At 54.5% G+C, this 18918-nt stretch overlaps 1 protein-coding gene across 1 annotated transcript in view; it reads left to right on the top strand.

Annotated features, from left to right (window-relative positions):
- Nucleotides 1-119: 119 nt before the first annotated feature.
- Nucleotides 120-18918, top strand: part of LOC148792089 (uncharacterized) — a 28342-nt gene continuing 9543 nt past the window's right edge. The window contains exons 1-2 of the mRNA XM_088903721.1: nucleotides 120-515; nucleotides 589-909. Of these exons, the coding sequence (XP_088759847.1) occupies nucleotides 120-515; nucleotides 589-909 (717 nt within the window). The remainder of the gene's footprint in view (nucleotides 516-588; nucleotides 910-18918) is intronic.

The raw sequence follows: 18918 nt of genomic DNA, 5'->3' as shown, positions 1-18918 counted from the left end.
ATCTGACGGAGGCCAAGCTTATTGCTGCGGGCCTGAGTTCGGGTAGGTTCTTTCCCTAGTGATCTTGTCTTGCTCTTCGCTTACGTCTTACTGATGCCGAACTCCTTTTCGTAGGTACAATGGATTCTCGAGGGTCCCGAGGTGCGCACTTGTTCGAGGGGATGAAGAGGAGAAAGCAGGTGGCCAAGCAAGCTCGCGTCGAGCCATCCCGAGCTGCGGAGCCTGAGGTGTCGGATTGTCCAGCAGAGGAGCCCGAGATGGTTCCTCCTATGCAGGGGCTGGCGGGGGCTCCTTATGCCGAAACCACACACACGGGGGCTCCCGCCTATTCCGAGTCCGCTCATATGCGAGCTGGGCCGTCGGGCTCGGAGGCCCCGGGGGACTTCAGGAGCGTGCTGTCGCCTGTGCATGCTCTTCAACGGAGTAAGGAGGCGATGTTTCCTGAGGAAGTTGCGGCGTGGACTGAGCTCCCTCTGCACCAAGTGGCCTGCCGTGCCGTTACTCATGCCATGGTGGTAAGTGATCCCTTCTTTAGAGCTCGGCTTCTATTTTTTCATTCGTTTCTCTGACCTCGTTTTCCTTTGATAGGTGAACTCCTCCATTCACGCCTTGGCGAACCAGGTGGAGAAATGCTCGCGGCAGGCACGAGTTGCCGAGGAGAATGCTCGTGCTGCTGATGCTGCTGCTCGCCGTGCACGGTCTAGGCAGGCGAGGTCTCAGAGGGATGCCGAGGCCATGGGGGTGGTGGTGCAGCGCATGGCGGAAATGAAGCTGGACCTGGAGCACCAGGTCGAGTATCTTCAGGAGGATATCAGGGAGAGGACTCAGATCTTCTCTCAAGGCATCGAAGACGCGAAGAAGAAGGCTGTCAGCGATTACATTGCTTCACCGGATTTCGATGACCTGATGGTAGACTCCTACAGTAGGGGTTTCAAGCTAAGTCGGTGGATGATCCGGAATACGTACCCCGACCTCGATACCAGTGCCATGTCCACTTCACGCATCACTCCGGAGATGGCTAATGCCGCGGATGCCGAACCAGACTCCGAGGGGGAGGCAGGTCCTTCGGGCGTTGTCAGAGAGGCTTCTAATAATGATGAAGTAGCCCCGGGCTTTGTGAAATGAAATGAAATGTACACATCTGTTTTGAAATGAAATGTCTTTTTGTTCATGTATTGGTGTCTTCGAGATATATTTTTTGCCGAACTGACCATTTCGGTCCCTCAGTTCGTTTTATGAAATGACTTCGACGTACTTGCTTTGGTGGCCTACAGATAGTACCTTCACAAGTTGACAACGTTCCATGCTCGGGGTACTTGTTTCCCTTCTAGGGTTCCGAGCTCGTACGCTCCCCCACCGAGTGTTTTCATTACTCTGTAGGGTCCTTCCCAGTTCGGTCCAAGTTTCCCTACGCCGGGTTCGGGCACCATGACCTTACGGAGAACCAGGTCGCCGACACGGAAGTTCCTCTTTTTTACTCGCGCGTTGTAGTACCGAGCTACCTTTTGTTGGTAAGCCGCAGTTCGGATGTGCGCGAGGTCTCCCACTTCGTCCAGTAGGTCGAGGTTGGTGCGCAACTCGCCCTCGTTTGTCCGTTCGTCGTACGCTTCTAGTCGTAACGTAGGCACTTCGATTTCCGCCGGGATCACTGCTTCGGTGCCATAGGTGAGGTTAAAGGGGGTCTCACCCGTGGCGGTCTTTTCCGTGGTTCGGTGTGCCCATAAAACACTCGGTAGTTCGTCTGCCCACAAACCTTTGGCTCGGTCCAATCGCGCTTTTAGTCCGCGGAGGATGGCTCTGTTCATTACTTCTGTTTGGCCATTTGCCTGCGGGTGTGTGACCGATGTGAAGTTCTGACTAATTCCCATACTTCGGCACCATTCTTGGAACTTGATGTCTTCGAACTGTTTGCCATTATCGGAGATCAGTACCCGAGGTAGCCCGAAGCGACATACGATGTTCTTCCAAAAGAAGTTTTGTATGTTTTGGGCCGTAACTATTGCCAGGGGTTCGGCTTCTATCCACTTTGTGAAATAATCTACTGCCACCACTAGGAATTTTCTCCCGCCTGTCGCTGGTGGGAATGGCCCCAGGAGGTCGATGCCCCATTGGGCGAAGGGCCATGGACTGGTGAGGTATTTGAGGTCGGCAGCGGACTGGTGGTGGATGCTGGCATGCTTCTGACACTTGCTGCATTTTCTGACGAGTTCAATTGCCTCTGTCTTCATCGTTGGCCAGTAGTAACCTTGTCGAAGTGCCTTTTGGGCGAGGGCTCTACCCCCCAGGTGTCCGCCACACAAGCCTTCGTGGATGTCGCGAAGTACTAGCTCGGCTTCGGCTGGGCGCAAGCATCGCAGATAGGGGAGCGTGTAGGATCGTCGGTACAACCGTTCGTCTATCATGACGTATTTGGCTGCCTGGCGTAGCACCCTCTTGGCTGTGTTGCGGTCCGCGGGGAGGGTTCCGTCTAACAGGATGCTCGCGAGTGGGTCGATCCAGCTCTACTCCGCTTCGGTGACGGGAGCGACCTCTCTTGCCCCACCGAGAATGCTGGGCCGAGGCAAGTCTTCTACGTACACGGTTCTCCTGGCGTTGTGGCTCGTGCTAGCCAGTCGGGACAGGGCGTCGACCTCAACGTTCTCTGACCTCGGGATTTGCTTGATGAAGTGTGATTGGAAGTTGAGCAGAGCTTCCTTTACTTTTGCTAAGTACGCAATCATAGTGAGTTCGCGTGCTTCGTACTCGCCTGTAACTTGGTTGACCACGAGCAGGGAATCACTGCAGATAACCATGTGCTTTGCCCCGACCTTGCGCGCTAGGTTTAGCCCGGCTATCAGTGCCTCGTACTCCGCCTCGTTGTTGGATGCCGCGAACTCAAAGCGTAGTGCGTATTCCAGTTTTGTTCCGCCCGGGCCGCGTAGCACTATTCCAGCCCCGCTGCCTTGTTGGTTCGAGGAGCCATCTACGTGAAGGATCCAGTGCTCCTCATCCCAGTTCGCGCTTGGTCTAACCAGGAGGGAAGCCACGCTGGCTGCTACTTCATGGGGCTCGGACTCGTTTGGCTTGAGAGCTCCGAGTTCGCCCGAACTGGGGATCTTGGGCTCGACCGGCTCAGGGGCTTCGAGGTTGAATGTGCACTCTGCGATAAAATCTGCCAAGGCTTGGGCCTTGATGGCAGTTCTTGGCTTGTACTGGAGATCGTACTCGCTGAGCTCGATGGACCACTTCGTCAGCCGGCCGGAAACCTCGGGTTTGAGTAAAACTTGCCTCAGAGGTTTGTCGGTCAGGACGATGACGGTGTGGGCCTGGAAGTACGGGCGGAGTTTCCGTGCTGCTACCACCAGGGCATACGCTAGCTTTTCTATCTGCGGGTACCTTGTCTCTGCTCCCTGCAAGATTTTACTAACATATTATATGGGTCGTTGGACCCGGTCTGCCTCCTTTACTAGTACCGAACTGACCACCTCGTCGCTGGCCGAGAGGTATAGCTCTAAGACTTCGCCTTCCTCGGGCCGAGCTAAGGTTGGCACTTTGGCGAGGTAGCCTTTTAGCTCGTCAAACGCGAGCTGACAGTCTTGGGTCCATTCGAACCCTTTGCCTTTGATTGCTTTGAAGAAGGGTAGGCAGCGGTCTGCCGATTTGGACATGAAGCGGCTTAGGGCGGCTATGCGGCCGTTTAGCCTTTGGACTTCTTTTATTTTCCGAGGTGGTCTCATATCTAGGATGGCTTGTATTTTGTCTGGGTTGGCCTCGATGCCACGTCGATTGACAACGTAGCCCAGGAACTTGCCCGAGGTGACGCCAAAGACACATTTGTTGGGTTTTAATTTCATGTTATACTGACGCAGGATTTGGAAGACAGAATCTAAGTCTTGTATTAATTCTTGCGAAAACTATGTTTTGACGACCATGTCGTCTACATAGCACTCTATCTTTGTGCCGATCAGGGGCCGAAACAGCCTATTTACAAGTCTTTGGAAGGTCGCCCCGGCGTTTTTTAACCCGAAGGGCATGACCTTGTAACAGTATATACCGAATTCGGTTATGAAGCTGGTTTTTTCCTCGTCGGACCGGTCCATCCGGATTTGGTTGTAGCCTCACTTACCACCCTAGCATGGGTAACGGCACAACAAGCCACTTGATGCAGAGGGAGATCAGTCCACGCTGCGACCTCCTTGGGGAAAATGGCCTCCTTACTCTTTTGAAGAGCACGGGTCGGCGACAGCACACTCCTGAAATCCCCCGGGTCCCCCGAGCCTGAGGGCGCAGCTCGCGAATGAGCAGACCCGGAGTTAGCAGACCCGGAGTTAGCATGGGCGCCTTCACCAAGGAAAGGCCTCCAGGCCCCAGAATCCCCCAAACAGCTAGGCCTCGTCCCTAGGCCGGAGAGAAAGAAAAGTCATCCCCACCTCGCGGCTCGCAGGCGGATCAGGAACCTCGCCCGCGAGGTCAGCACCTCGGGTCTCAAAACCGGAGTCCCCCCTGGTGGGAAACCGATTCGGCGCACTGGCAGCAGCGGACTACCAGAACTCCGAGCCCATCGAGCTCGGCAACACGGAGGCCAGCAGCGCCAGCACAAGGCCCACTCAGCAGCAAAGACGCCGTCGAAGTCGACGAACCGCCACCCGCGTCTTATCCGAGCTCAGAGGCAAAGGCGAGATGAGCTCGGACGAGGTAGGAATCGCCCCGATTCTCTCAGTTCCTTCCCCCCTCGCCTCAGAACTCCTGGTAGTCCCCTTGCCTAGAGATTTCAAGCTCCCACCCCTAGACAAGTACGACGGATCCTTCGACCCCAACGACGACGTGGACGCTTTCCAGTCCCAAATGCACCTCGCCAAGGCCAGCGAATCATGCATGTGCGTGGCCTTCACCACCACCCTCAAGGGGGTAGCCCGCACTTGGTACAGGAACCTGGCCCCCGGATCGATAAAGTGTTGGGCTCAGTTCGTGCAGGTCTTCACTGCACACTTTGTTACCAGCAAACGATGCCCCAGAGCAGAGGAAAGCATCTTCGGAGTAGTCCAAAGGGAAGGAGAACCCATACGGGGCTACATCAAACGATTCAACGAGGCATGCTTACAGATACCTCGGTTAGACCCCGCGGTACAGCTCGCCGCAGCAAAAAGAGGGGTGACACACGAGGAATTCAAGTGGCACATGGTAGCTAACCAGCCCGCGACCGTGGCCGAGTTCCTCAAGCTCGCGGACAAGTTCATGAGGATGGAGGAGGAAATCAACCAAAGAACCGAGGGCGGAAACGAGAAAAGAAAGAGAGACGGCGAGCCCTCTAGCTCGGCCGACCGGAAAAACCCGGCCCGGGACCCGAAACCGAACCAGTCATTCCGAGCTCCCCTGCCAGCTCGGACGGATTACACGCCACTGAACACAAGGCGGACCGAGATCCTAATGACGATCAAGGACGCCCCCTTCGTGAAATGGCCACCTCGCCTAAAGGGAAATCCGAACGAAAGAAACAAGAATTTGTATTGTAGTTTCCATAGGGACCACGGTCACAGTACCGAGCTATGTAATAACCTCCGAGACGAGATAGAGGGGCTCATCCGTCGCGGATACTTAAGAAACTTTGTACAGCACAACAATAATAGCAATAAAGCGGATCAGCCGGGCGAACACTTAAAAGATGCCTCGGAGACTAGCAGCAGGCCTGCCGAACCGTTGCAGCGACAGCCTCCGGCAGAAAGGCCAGTTCGGGGAACCATCCATGTAATTGTGGGAGGTTCAGTGGTGGCGGGGTGCACATCAGCGGCAGCTCGGACCTCAGTTCGCGAAGCGGTCCTCGAGGAGCGGAACCCCCCGAAGAGGCCGAAGACCAAGGAGCCGATCCTCTTCATAGAAGACGACGCGCGGGGAGTTCGCTACCCTCACGACGACGCACTCGTCATTAAACTCAGGATCAGCGACTTCGAAGTTAGGCGCGTGCTCGTAGATTCAAGCAGCTCGGCGGACATCCTATTCAAGTCGGCATTTGATCGGCTACAGCTGCCAAGGAGCGAACTAAAACCTGCAAGCACTCCCCTAGTGGGCTTCAACGGGGAGGAAGTCAGGCCCCTTGGAAAGATAACGGTGCCCGTGGAAGTCGGCACGTGGCCTTGTGCGGTCAGACTCAACCATGATTTTCTGGTGGTCGCGACCCCCTCCCCATACAACGCCATAATAGGACGGCCAATCACGCATATCCTGCGGGCGATGGTCTCTACCTATTATTTGGCAATGAAGTTCCCTACGGACTTCGGTGTAGGGGTAGTGCGGGGCGACCAGCTCGAGTCCCGCAAGTGCTACGTCGCCGCCCTAAAGGGCAAGTCCAAGCCGGCCGGCGACCTCGACCTGGAGCAGCCTACGGAGCAAGGCGAAGAACGAGCCTCGCCTACAGAAGAGACAGTCGCGATCCCGACCTCACCTACGGACCCATCTCGCGCACTCCAGATTGGTGCTTCTGTCAAGGAACCCCTACGGACCGAACTGGTAAGTTTTTTACTCCAAAATTTAGATATTTTTGCATGGTCCGCGGCCGATATGCCCGGTATTGACCCTAGTCTAATAACTCACAAACTTAACACTGACCCTTTAGTCAGACCCGTTAGACAGAAGAAACGGAACTTAGCCCCGGAGCGCTGGAAAGCGGTCGACGAGGAAGTCAAAAAGCTCCTCGCGGCAGACTTCATAAGGGAAGTCCATTACCCGAGCTGGGTGGCCAACCCTGTGCTGGTGAAAAAGGCGAACGGCAAGTGGCGCATGTGCGTCGACTACACCGACCTGAACCGAGCTTGCCCGAAAGACTGCTTCCCCCTTCCTAGGATCGACCGCCTAGTGGACGCGACCTCGGCACATGAATTGCTAAGTTTCCTGGATGCCTGAACTCTTCTATTCATGCCTTGGCGGCCCAGGTGGTGAGGAGCTCGAGGCAGGTGCGAGCTGCCGAAGAGGCTCTTCGCGCTGTTGAGACGACTTCGCGAGCTGCTGAAGGGGCTGCTCGTGCTGCCGAGGCTACTGCTCGTGCTGTCAAAGAGGCTGCTCGTTTTGCACGGATCAGGCAGGCGAGGTCTCAGAGAGATGCCGAGGCTATGGGAGTGGTGGTGAAGCACATGGCGGACTTGAGGCTAGATCTGCAGCATCAGGTTGAGTACCTTCAGGAGGACATCAGGGAGAGGACGCAAATCTTTTCTCAAGGTATTGAAGATGCCAAAAAGACGGCTGTCGATGAGTACATTGCTTCATCGGGCTTTGATGATTTGATGGTGGATTCATACTGGAGGGGTTTTAAACTAAGCCGGTGGATGATCCGGAATACGTACCCCGAGCTCAATATTAGCACTATATCCACTTCGCACATAACTCAGGAGATGGCCAATGCTGTTGATGGTGAGCCAGACTCCGAGGGTGAGGCGGGGCCTTCGGGTATTGTTGAAGTGCCTTCCGATAATGAAGAAATAGCTCCGGGCTTGTAAATTTTTTTTTTGAAATGTACTACCTTATTTTTGAAATGGAATGACTCTTTTGGTTAGGTGTTGTTTGTTCTTTCTCCCGAACTGAGCATATTTGCCGAACTAACCATATGTCCGACTTGTTTTCTGCCCGGGTTACCGCACCCACGCGGCCTGTTTTGGTGGTGATTTTATCCACTTTGCTTGGTGGTCTATAGGTAGTATCGCCTTAGGTTGACGATGTTCCATGCTCGGGGTACTTGCTTACCCTCTAAGGTTTCGAGCTCGTATGCCCCCCCGAGTGCTTTCTTTACTCTGTAGGGTCCTTCCCAATTTGGTTCGAGTTTGCCCATGCCGGGTTCGGGTACCATGATCTTACGGAGAACCAGATCGCCAACGCGGAACCTCTTCTTCTTTACTCTGGCGTTATAGTACCGAGCTACTTTTTGCTGGTAGGCCGCTGTTCGGATGTACGCGAGGTCTCTTACCTCATCCAGTAGGTCGAGGTTAGTGCGTAACTCGTCTCTGTTTGTCTGGTCGTCGTATGCTTCTAGTCGCAGTGTGGGTATTTCGATTTCCGCCGGGATTACCGCTTCGGTGCCGTAGGTGAGGTTAAAGGAGTCTCTCCCGTAGCGGTTTTTTCCGTGGTTCGGTGAGCCCACAAGACACTTGGTAGCTAGTTCGCCCACAACCCTTTAGCTCGATCTAACCGTGCTTTCAGTCCGCGGAGGATGGCTCTGTTCATTACTTCTGTCTGACCGTTTGCTTGCTGGTGTGCGACCGACGTGAAGTTCTGACGAATTCCCATATTTTGGCACCATTCTTGGAACTTGATATCCTCGAACTGTTTGCCGTTGTCGGAGATCAGTACCCGAGGTAGCACGAAGCGACATACTATGTTCTTCCAAAAGAAGTTCTGTATGGCCCAGAAGGTCGATGCCCCATTGTGCAAAGGGCCATGGACTGGTGAGGTACTTGAGGTCGGCAATAGGCTGATGGTGGATATTGGCATGCTTCTGACACTTGTCGCATTTTCTGACGAGCTCGACGACTTCTGTCTTCATCGTTGGCTAGTAATATCCTTGTCGAAGTGCCTTTTGAGTGAGGGCTCTGCCCCCCAGGTGTCCGCCGCATAGACCTTCAAGAGTGTCACGGAGTACGAGCTCAGCTTCGACAGGCCGCAAGCAACGCAGGTAGGGGAGCGTGTAGGATCGTCGGTACAACCGTTCGTCTATTATGACGTATTTGGCCGCCTGGCGCTGCACCCTCTTGGCTGCATTGCGGTCCGCAGGGAGGGTTCCATCTTGCAGGAAGCTCGCGAGTGGGTTGATCTAGCTCGGCTCTGCTTCAAGAACGGGAGCGACCTCTCCTGCCCCATCGAGAATGCTGGGCCGAGGTAAGTCCTCTATGTACATGGTTCTCATGGCGTTGTGACTCGTGCTGGCTAACCGGGACAGGGCGTCGGCCTCAGTGTTCTCTGACCTCGGGATTTGCCTGATGAAGTGTGATTGGAAGTTGAGCAGAGCCTCCTTTACTTTTGCCAAGTACGCAATCATAGTGAGCTCGAGTGCTTTGTACTCGCCTGTAACCTGGTTGACCACGAGGTGAGAATCGCTGCAGATAACTACGTGCTTTGCTCCAACCTTGTGCGCTAGGTTCAGCCCGGCTATCAGTGCCTCGTACTCCGCCTCGTTGTTGGATTCCGCGAACTCAAAGCGTAGTGCGTATTCCAATTTTGTTCCGCTCGGGCCGCGTATCACTATTCCAGCCCCGCTGCCCTATTGGTTCGAGGAGCCATCTACGTGAAGGATCCAGGGCTCCTCATCCCAGTTCGCGTTTGGCCTAACCAGGAGAGATGCTACACTGGTTGCTACTTCACGGGGTTCAGACTCTATTAGATCGGGAGCTCTGAGCTCGTCCGAACTGGGGATCTCGGGCTCGACCGGCTCAGGGGCTTCGAGGCTAAACGTGCACTCAACGATAAAATCTGCCAAGGCTTGGGCCTTAATAGCAGTTCTTGGCTTGTACTGGAGGTCGTACTCGCTGAGTTCGATGGCCCATTTTGTTAGTTGATCGGAAACCTCAGGCTTGAGTAAGACTTGCCCCAGAGGTTTGTCAGTCAGGACGATGATGATGTGAGCCTGTAAGTACGGGCGGAGTTTCCAAGCTGCTATCAGTAGTGCGTATGCTAGCTTTTCTATCTGCGGGTACCTTGTCTCTGCTCCCTGCAAAATTTTACTAAGATAATAGATGAGTCGTTGGACCCGGTCTGCTTCTTTTATTTGTACCGAACTGACCACCTCGTCGCTTGCCGAGAGGTACAGTTCTAAGACCTCGCCCTCCTCGGGCAGGGCTAAGGTTGGCACACTAGCGATGTAGCTTTTTTGCTTGTCGAACGCGAGCTGGCAGCCTTGGGTCCATTCGAACCCTTTGCCTTTGACTGCTTTGAAGAAGGGCAGGCAGCGGTCTGTTGATTTGGACCTGCCTTATTGTTATTATTGTCATGCTGTACAAAATTCCTTAAGTATCCGCGACGGATGAGTCCCTCTATCTCGTCCCGGAGATTATTACACTGTTCGGTACTATGACCGTGGTCTCTATGGAAATTACAGTACAAATTCTTATTTCTCTCGTTCGGATTTCCCTTTAGGCGAGGTGGCCACTTTACGTATGGGGCGTCCTTGATCGTCATTAAGATCTCGGTCCGCCTTGTGTTTAACGGCGTGTAATCCGTCCGAACTGCTAGGGGAGCTCGGAACGACTGGTTCACCTTCGGCTCCCGGGCCGGGTTTTTTTTGTCGACTGGGTTGATGGGCTCGCCTTCCCTCTTTCTTTTCTCGTTCCCGCTTTCGGTTCGTTGGTTGATTTCTTCCTCTGTTCTCATGAACTTATCCGCGAGCTTGAGGAATTCGGCCACGGTTGCGGGCTGGTTAGCTACCATGTGCCATTTGAACTCTTTGTTCATTACTCCTCTCTTTGCCGCCGCGAGCTGCACCGCGGGGTCTAACCGCGTTATCTATAATCATGCTTCATTGAACCGCTTGATGTAGCCCCGGATGGATTCTCCATCCCTCTCGACTACTCCGTGGATGCTTTCCTCTGTTCTGGGGCACCGCTTGCTGGTGACAAAGTGTGCGGTGAAGACCTGCACGAACTGAGCCCAGCATCTTATCGACCCGGGGGCCAGGTTCCTGTACCAAGTGTGGGCTACCCCCCTGAAGGTGGTGGTAAAGGCCACACACATGCACGATTCACTGGCCCTGGCGAGGTGCATTTGGGACTGAAAAGCGTCAACGTGGTCGTTGGGGTCGAAGGACCCATCATACTTGTCCAAAGGTTGGAGCTTGAAATCTCTGGGCAAGGGGACCGCTAGGAGTTCTAATGCGAGGGGGGAAGAAACTGAGAGAATAGGGGCAGCTCCTACCTCGTCCGAGCTCATCTCTTCCTTGCCTTTGAGCTCTGGCAGGACACGGGTGGCAGTTCGACGACTTCGCCGGCGCCTTCGCTGTTGAGTGGGCCTAGTACTGGCGCTGCTGGCCTCTGTGTTGCCGAGCTCGATGGGCCCGGAATGCTTGTAGTCTGCTGCCAGGGTGCCGAATCGGTTTTCCGTGAGCGGGAACTCGGGCCTGGAGCGCCGAGGTGCCGACCTTGCGGGCGAGGTTCCTGACCTGCCTGTGAGCTGCGAGGCGGGGGTGATTTTTCTCTCTCTTCGGCCTGGGGACGAGGCCTGGCTGTTAGGGGGGTTTTGAGGCCGGGAGGCTTTTCCCTGGTGGGGGCGTCCATCCTGTGGGGAGGCCTTAATCGGCCTCGAAGCAGGGTGCCGAGGTGGAAGTAGTGGTAGGTTCAGCGACAGTTGGGGGAACTGCTGTTGATAGTGATACTAGGAGATGTTGTGCAGTACTTGGTGCTGATGGAGCTGGTGTTGCTGGAACTGTTTCATTTGGGCTTGCATTGCCCGCATGCACTGCATCAGGTCGTCCAACCGGTTTTGGCTGGTTGCTAGGGGGACGGCAGTTGGTTCAGTAAAGGTTGTCTCGATAGGCAGAGGAAAGGGGATGCTCATGGCAGGAAGGTTTACGGGCGCCACTGCTTGTGGCGCATTCAAGCTGGGGATCCCATCCACCGAAAGGGGGATGGTGAACTGTCCGACGCACACCACGAGGACTTGAAGTTGTTCCCCAGTGGTGTTTGTCTCCGTGCCACGTCCGGCATTGCTGGAAGAAGCCATGAGTGTTGGGTTTTTTGACGAAAAGAGGTTATGAGAGTTTGGAGGGAGGCTTTTTGAAGCGTTATCCCACAGACGGCGCCAATTGATGGTGCCGAATCCGGCCGGTCTTAGCTGTCAACGACCTTGCCTCTGAACGGAATTGTGGAGAACTTGAAACGGAGAAGATGAGGAAGCTCCGGGGGGAACCCGGTGTGGAGGCTCCGAAGCTCAAGTTAGAATCCTTCAAAGGCAAGATGAAACCAGATAGCGCAAAGTTTGCATACCTTGTTCTTGGGGGTAGGGGGCCTTTTATACCCACCTCGTGCACTCACTCCTAAGCTTCTGTCAGGTCGGGTATGATTACCTCAGGTCTCCTGCCAGTTCGGGTGTCATCCCCTCTGCTGGTCAGAACCGCCACTGCTCCCTTTTGTCGAAGCCGTCTTTGCGACTGGCGATGACGGTGGCAGGTGGCGGTTGTAGGTGACCGTTGAAGTGCGGCTGTCAAGCGTCAGATCCCAAGTCAGTTAGATGCGCCACCCCTTGAATACGGACCTCCTCGGTGTCAGGTATGGTATGTTTGTTAAGTTCGGCGTCTCGGAGGCGAAGTGCTGGAGTGGCGAACGAGGTGAAGTCTTGAGTTCGGATAGGGGAGTGTCCCGAACTGTCATGAGGTGCGCCAGTTCGGGTCACTGCCTTGTGTGGCTCGGGGCCCAAGGGAGAGTTCGGGCTCCTCGTAGGGAGGTCGGGCTCCTCGTAGGGAGTTTCGAGCTCTTAGTAGGGAGGTCGGGCTCCTCGTAAGGAGGTCGGGCTCCTCGTAGGGAGTTCGGGCTCCTCGAAGGGAGTTCGGACTACTGGCCCGACCTTGCAAATCACACCACATGGCAAAAAACAAGTAGCTCGGCACTTAAAGCAGCATACCTAGGGTACAAACACCAAAGGGAAGAGACCAGCCGTCCGAACTCCCCTCGAGGAGACCAACTCCCTAAGAGGAGCCCGAACTCCCTACAAGGGGCTCGAACTCCCTAAAAGGAGCCCGACCTCCCTACTAAGAGCTCGAACTCCCAACGAGGAGCCCGAACTCTCCCTTTGGCCCCGAGCCACACAAAGCAGCGACCCGAACTAGCCCGTCTCATGACAGTTCGGGACACCCCCCCCTATCAGAACTCAAGACTTCGCCTCGCACACCGCTCCAAGCACTTTGCCTCCAGAGCATTGAACTGGACAAACCACACCGTACCTGACACCGAAGGAGTCCGTATCCGGGGGCGGCACACCTGACTGACTTGGGATCTGACGCTTGACAGCCACATTTCAACGGCCACCTGCCACCATCACCTGCCACCGCCATCTCCAATTACAGAGACGGCTCCGACAAAAAGAGCAGTGACGATTCTGCCCCAGCAGAGGCAATGACGCCCGAAGTGGCAGAAGCATGGAAGTAATCATTCCCGACCTGACAGAAGTCTAGGAGTGAGTGCGCGAGGTGGTTATAAAAGGCTCTCCACCCCCCCAAAGAGGAGGTATGCAAACTTTGCGCTATCTGGTTTTATCTTGCCTTTGAAGGATTCTAACTTGAGCTTCGGAGCCGTTACACCGGGTTCCCCCCGGAGCTTCCTCATCTCCTCCGTTTCAGGTCCCCTGCTACTCAGTTCAGAGGCAAGGTCGTTGACAGCTAAGACCGGCCGGATTGCGCATCATCAATTGGCGCCGTCTGTGGGAAAACGCTTCAAAAAGCCTCCCTCCAAACTCTCATAGCCTCTTTTCTTCAAAAAACCCAACACTCATGGCTTCTTCCAGCAACGCCGGACGTGGTACAGAGACAAACACCACCGGGGAACAACTTCAAGTCCCCGTGGTGTGCGTTGGACAGTTCACCATCCCCCTTTCGGTGGATGGGATCCCCAGCTTGAATGCGCCACAAGCAGTGGCGCCCGTAAACCTTCCTGCCACGAGCATCCCCTTTCCTCACCCTATTGAGACAACCTTTACTGAACCAACTGCCGTCCCCCTGGCAGCCAGCCAAAACCGGTTGGATGACCTGATGTAGTTCATGCGGGCAATGCAAGCCCAAATGCAACAGTTCCAACAACACCAGCTTCACCAGCACCAAGTACTGCACAACATCTCCCAGTATCACTATCAATAGCAGTTCCCCCAACTGCCGCTGAACCAACCACTACTTCCACCTCGGCACCCTGCTCCGAGGCCGGTTAAGGCCTCCCTGCAGGATGGACGCTCCCACCAAGGAAAGACCTCCCGGCCCCAGAACCCCCCTAACAGCCAGGCCTCGTCCCCACGCCGAAGAGAGAGAAAAATCATCCCCGCCTCGCAGCTCGCAGGTGGGTCGAGAACCTCGCCCGCAAGATCGGTACCTCGGCACTCCAAGCCCGAATTCCCTCTCACGGAAAACCGATTCGGCACCCTGGCAGCAGACTACCAGCCTTCCAGGCCAATCGAGCTCGGCAACACGGAGGCCAGTAGCACCAGTACAAGGCCCACTCAACAACGAAGGCGCCGGCGAAGTCACCGAACCGCCACCCTGTCTTGTCAGAGCTCAGAGGGAAAGAAGAGACGAGCTCGAACGAGGTAGGAGATGCCCCGATTCTCTCAGTTTCTTCCCCCCTCGCATTAGAACTCCTGGCGGTCCCCTTTCCTAGAGATTTCAAGCTCCCACCTCTGGACAAGTATGACGGGTCCTTCGACCCCAACGACCACATTGACGCTTTCCAGTCCCAAATGCACCTCACCATGGCCAGCGAATCGTGCATGTGCGTGGCCTTCACCACCACCTTCAGAGGGTAGCCCGCACTTGGTACAGGAACCTGGCCCCCGGGTCGATAAAGGGCTGGGCCCAGTTCGTGCAAGTCTTCACCGCACACTTTGTCACCAGCAAACGGTGCCCCAGAACAGAGGAAAGTATCTTCGGAGTAGTCCAAAGGGAAGGAGAATCCATCCGGGGCTACGTCAAGCGATTCAATGAAGCATGCTTGTAGATACCGCAGTTGGACCCCGCGGTGCAGCTCGCGGCGGCCAAAAGAGGGGTAACGCACAAAGAGTTCAAATGGCACATGGTAGCTAACCAGCCCGCAATCATGGCCGAATTCCTCAAGCTCGCGGACAAGTTCATGAGAACAAAGGAAGAAATCAACCAACGAACCGAAGGTGGGAACGAGAAAAGAAAGAGGGAAGGGGAGTCCTCCAACCTAGTCGACAGGAAAAACCCGGCCCAGGAGCCGAAGCTGAACTAGTCGTTCCAAGCTCCCTTAGCAGTTCGGACGGATTACACGCCGTTAAACATGAGGCGGACCGAGATCTTAATGACGATCAAGGACGCCCCATACGTGAAGTGGCCACCTCGCCTAAAGGGAAATCCGAACGAGAGAAATAAGAATTTGTATTGTAGTTTCCATAGACACCACTGTCATAGTACCGAGCAGTGTAATAATCTCCGGGACGAGATAGAGGGACTCATCCGTCGCGGATACTTAAGAAATTTTGTACACCACAACAATAATAACAATAAGGCAGGTCGGCAAGGGGAGCACGAAAAGGATGCCCTCGAATCTAGCAGCAGACTTGCCGAACCGTTGCAGCGACAGCCTCTGGAAGAGAGGCCAGTTCAGGGAACCATCCATGTAATTGTGGGAGGTTCGGTGGTAGCAGGATGTACCTCAAAAGCAGCCCAGACTTTAGTTCGCGAAGCGGCCCTCGACGAACGGAACCCCCCAAAAAGATCAAAGACCGAAGAACCAATCTTATTCACGGAAGACGACGCACGAGGGTCCACTACCCCCACGATGACGCGCTTGTCATTAAACTAAGGATCAGCGACTTCGAGGTCAGACGCGTACTCGTAGATTCGGGCAGCTCCGCGGACATCCTCTTTAAATCAGCATTTGACTAGCTACAGTTACAGAGGAGCGAGCTGAAGCCTGCGAACACTCCTCTGGTGGGTTTCAGCGGAGAGGAAGTCAGGCCGCTCGGAAAAATAATAGTACCTGTGGAAGTCAGCACATGGCCTTGTGCAGTCAGACTCAACCATGATTTCCTGGTGGTCGCGACCCCCTCCCCATACAATGCCATAATAGGGCGGCCAATCACGCATATCCTATGGGCGGTGGTCTCCACCTACTATTTGGCCATGAATTTCCCTACGGACTTCGGTGTGGGGGTAGCGCGGGGCGACCAGCTCGAGTCCCTCAAGTGTTATGTTGCCGCTCTGAAGGGAAAAACCAAGGTGGCCGACGACCTTGAAATGGAGTGGCCTGCGGAGCAATGCGAGGAACGAGCTTCACCCATAGAGGAAACGGTCGCAGTCCCGACTTCGGCTACGGACCCAGCTCGCACACTTCAGATCGGTGCTTCCGTCGAGGAACACCTACGAACCGAACTGGTGAGTTTTTTACTTCAAAATTTAGATATTTTTGCCTGGTCCACGGCCGACATGCCCGGTATTAGCCCCGACCTGATAACTCACAAACTTAATACTGACCCTGTAGTCAGACCTGTTAGACAGAAGAAACGCAACTTAGCCCCAGAGCGTTGGAGGGCGGTCGACGAGGAGGTCGAGAAGCTCCTCGCAGTAGACTTCATAAGGGAAGTCCATTACCCGAGCTGGGTGGCAAACCCAGTGCTGGTAAAAAAGGCGAACGGCAAGTGGCGCATGTGCATCGACTACACCGACCTGAACCGAGCTTGCCCGAAAGATTGCTTCCCCCTCCCCAGAATTGACCGCCTAGTGGACGCGACCTCGGGACATGAGTTGCTAAGCTTCCTGGACGCCTACTCGGGCTACAACCAAATCCGAATGGACCAGTCCGATGAGGAAAAAACCAGCTTCATAACCGAGTTCGGCCTGTACTGCTACAAGGTCATGCCCTTCGGATTAAAAAATGCCGGGGCGACCTTCCAAAGACTTGTAACTAGGCTGTTTCGGCCCCTGATTGGCACGAAGATAGAATGTTATGTAGACGACATGGTCGTCAAGACACAGTTTTCACAGGAATTAATACAAGACTTAGATTTTGTCTTCCAAATCCTGCGTCAGTTTAGCATGAAATTGAACCCTAACAAATGTGTCTTCGGCGTCACCTCGGGCAAATTCCTAGGCTACATTGTCAATCGACGCAGTATTGAGGCCAACCCGGACAAAATACAAGCCATCCTAGATACGAGACCACCCTGGAAAGTAAAAGAAGTTTAGAGGCTAAACGGCCGCATAGCCGCTCTAAGCCGCTGCATGTCCAAATCAGCAGACCGCTGCCTACCTTTCTTCAAAGCAATCAAAGGCAAAGGGTTCGAGTGGACCCAAGACTGCCAGCTCACGTTTGATGAGCTAAAAGGTTACCTCGATAGTGTGCCAACCTTATCCCGGCCTGAGGAGGGCTAGGTCTTAGAACTGTACCTCTCGGCAAGCGACGAAGCGGTCCGTTCGGTACTAATAAAAGAAACAGACCGGGTCCAGCGACCCATCTATTATGTTAGTAAAATTTTGTAGGGAGCAGAGACAAGGTACTCGCAGATAGAAAAGCTAGCATACGCACTGGTGATAGCAGCTCGGAAACTCCGCCCGTACTTCCAGGCTCACACCGTCATCGTCCTGACTGACAAACCTCTGAGGCAAGTCTTTCTCAAACCCGAGGTTTCCGGTCGAATGACGAAATGGGCCATCGAAATCAGCGAGTATGACCTCCAGTACAAGCCAAGAACTGCTATTAAGGCCCAAGCCTTGGCAGATTTTATCGCCGAGTGCACATTTAGCCTCGAAGCCCCTGAGCCGATCGAGCCCGAGATCCCCAGTTCGGGCGAGCTCAGAGCTCCCGATCTAATAGAGTCTGAACCCCGTGAAGTAGCAACCGGTGTAGCATCTCTCCTGGTTAGGCCAAACGCGAACTGGGATGAGGAGCCCTGGATCCTTCACGTAGATGGCTCCTCGAACCAACAGGGCAGCGGGGCTGGAATAGTGCTACGCGGCCCGAGCGGAACAAAATTGGAATACGCACTACGCTTTGAGTTCGCAGCATCCAACAACGAGGCGGAGTACGAGGCACTGATAGCCGGGCTGAACCTAGCACAGAAGGTCGGATCAAAGCACGTAGTTATCTGCAGCGATTCCCAGCTCGTGGTCAATCAAGTTACAGGCGAGTACGAAGCACGCAAGCTCACTATGATTGCATACTTGGCAGAAGTAAAGGAGGCTCTGCTCAACTTCCAGTCACACTTCATCAGGCAAATCCTGAGGTCAGAGAACACTGAGGCCGATGCCCTGTCCCGGCTAGCCAGCACGAGTCACAACGCCATGAGAACCGTGTACATAGAGGACTTACCTCGGCCCAGCATTCTCGATGGGGCAGAAGAGGTCGCTCCCGTCTTTGAAGCAGAGCCGAGCTGGATCGACCCACTCGCGAGCTTCCTGCTAGATGGAACCCTCCCTGCGGACCGCAATGCAGCCAAGAGGGTGCAGCGCCAGGCAGCCAAATACATCATAATAGACGAACGGTTGTACCGACGATCCTACACACTCCCCTACCTGCGATGCTTGCGACCTGCCGAAGCCGAGCTCGTACTCCGCGACACTCATGAAGGCTTGTGCGGCGGACACCTGGGGGGCAGAGCCCTTGCTCAAAAGGCACTTCGACAAGGATACTACTGGCCAACGATGAAGGCAGAGGCCGTCGACCTCGTCAGAAAATGTGACAAGTGTCAGAAGCATGCCAATATCCACCATTAGCCTGCTGCCGACCTCAAGTACCTCACTAGTCCATGGCCCTTTGCACAATGGGGTATCAACCTTCTGGGGCCATTCCCGCCAACAACAGGTGGGAGAAAGTTCCTAGTGGTGGCAGTAGATTACTTCACAAAGTGGATAGAAGTTGAACCTCTAGCAACAGTTACAACCCGAAACATACAGAACTTCTTTTGGAAGAACATAGTATGTCATTTCAGGCTACCCCGGATACTGATCTCCGACAACGGCAAACAGTTCGAGGATATCAAGTTCCAAGAATGGTGCCAAAGTATGGGAATTAGTCAGAACTTCACGTCGGTCGCACACCCGCAGGCAAATGGTCAAACAGAAGTAATGAACAGAGCCATCCTCCACGGACTGAAAGCACGACTAGACCGAGCTAAAGGGTTGTGGGCGGACGAGCTACCAAGTGTTCTATGGGCTCACCGAACCATGGAAAAAAATGCCACAGGAGAGACCCCCTTTAACCTCACCTACGGCACCGAAGTGGTAATCCCGGCGGAAATTGAAGTACCTATGTT

This window comes from Nelumbo nucifera, chromosome 4 (genome assembly GCF_055504915.1).
Source record: "Nelumbo nucifera cultivar China Antique chromosome 4, China Antique-T2T, whole genome shotgun sequence".
NCBI lineage: Eukaryota > Viridiplantae > Streptophyta > Magnoliopsida > Proteales > Nelumbonaceae > Nelumbo > Nelumbo nucifera.
The sequence above is the reverse complement of the archived record's forward strand: the minus strand, read 5'-3'. Positions and strand labels throughout refer to the sequence as shown.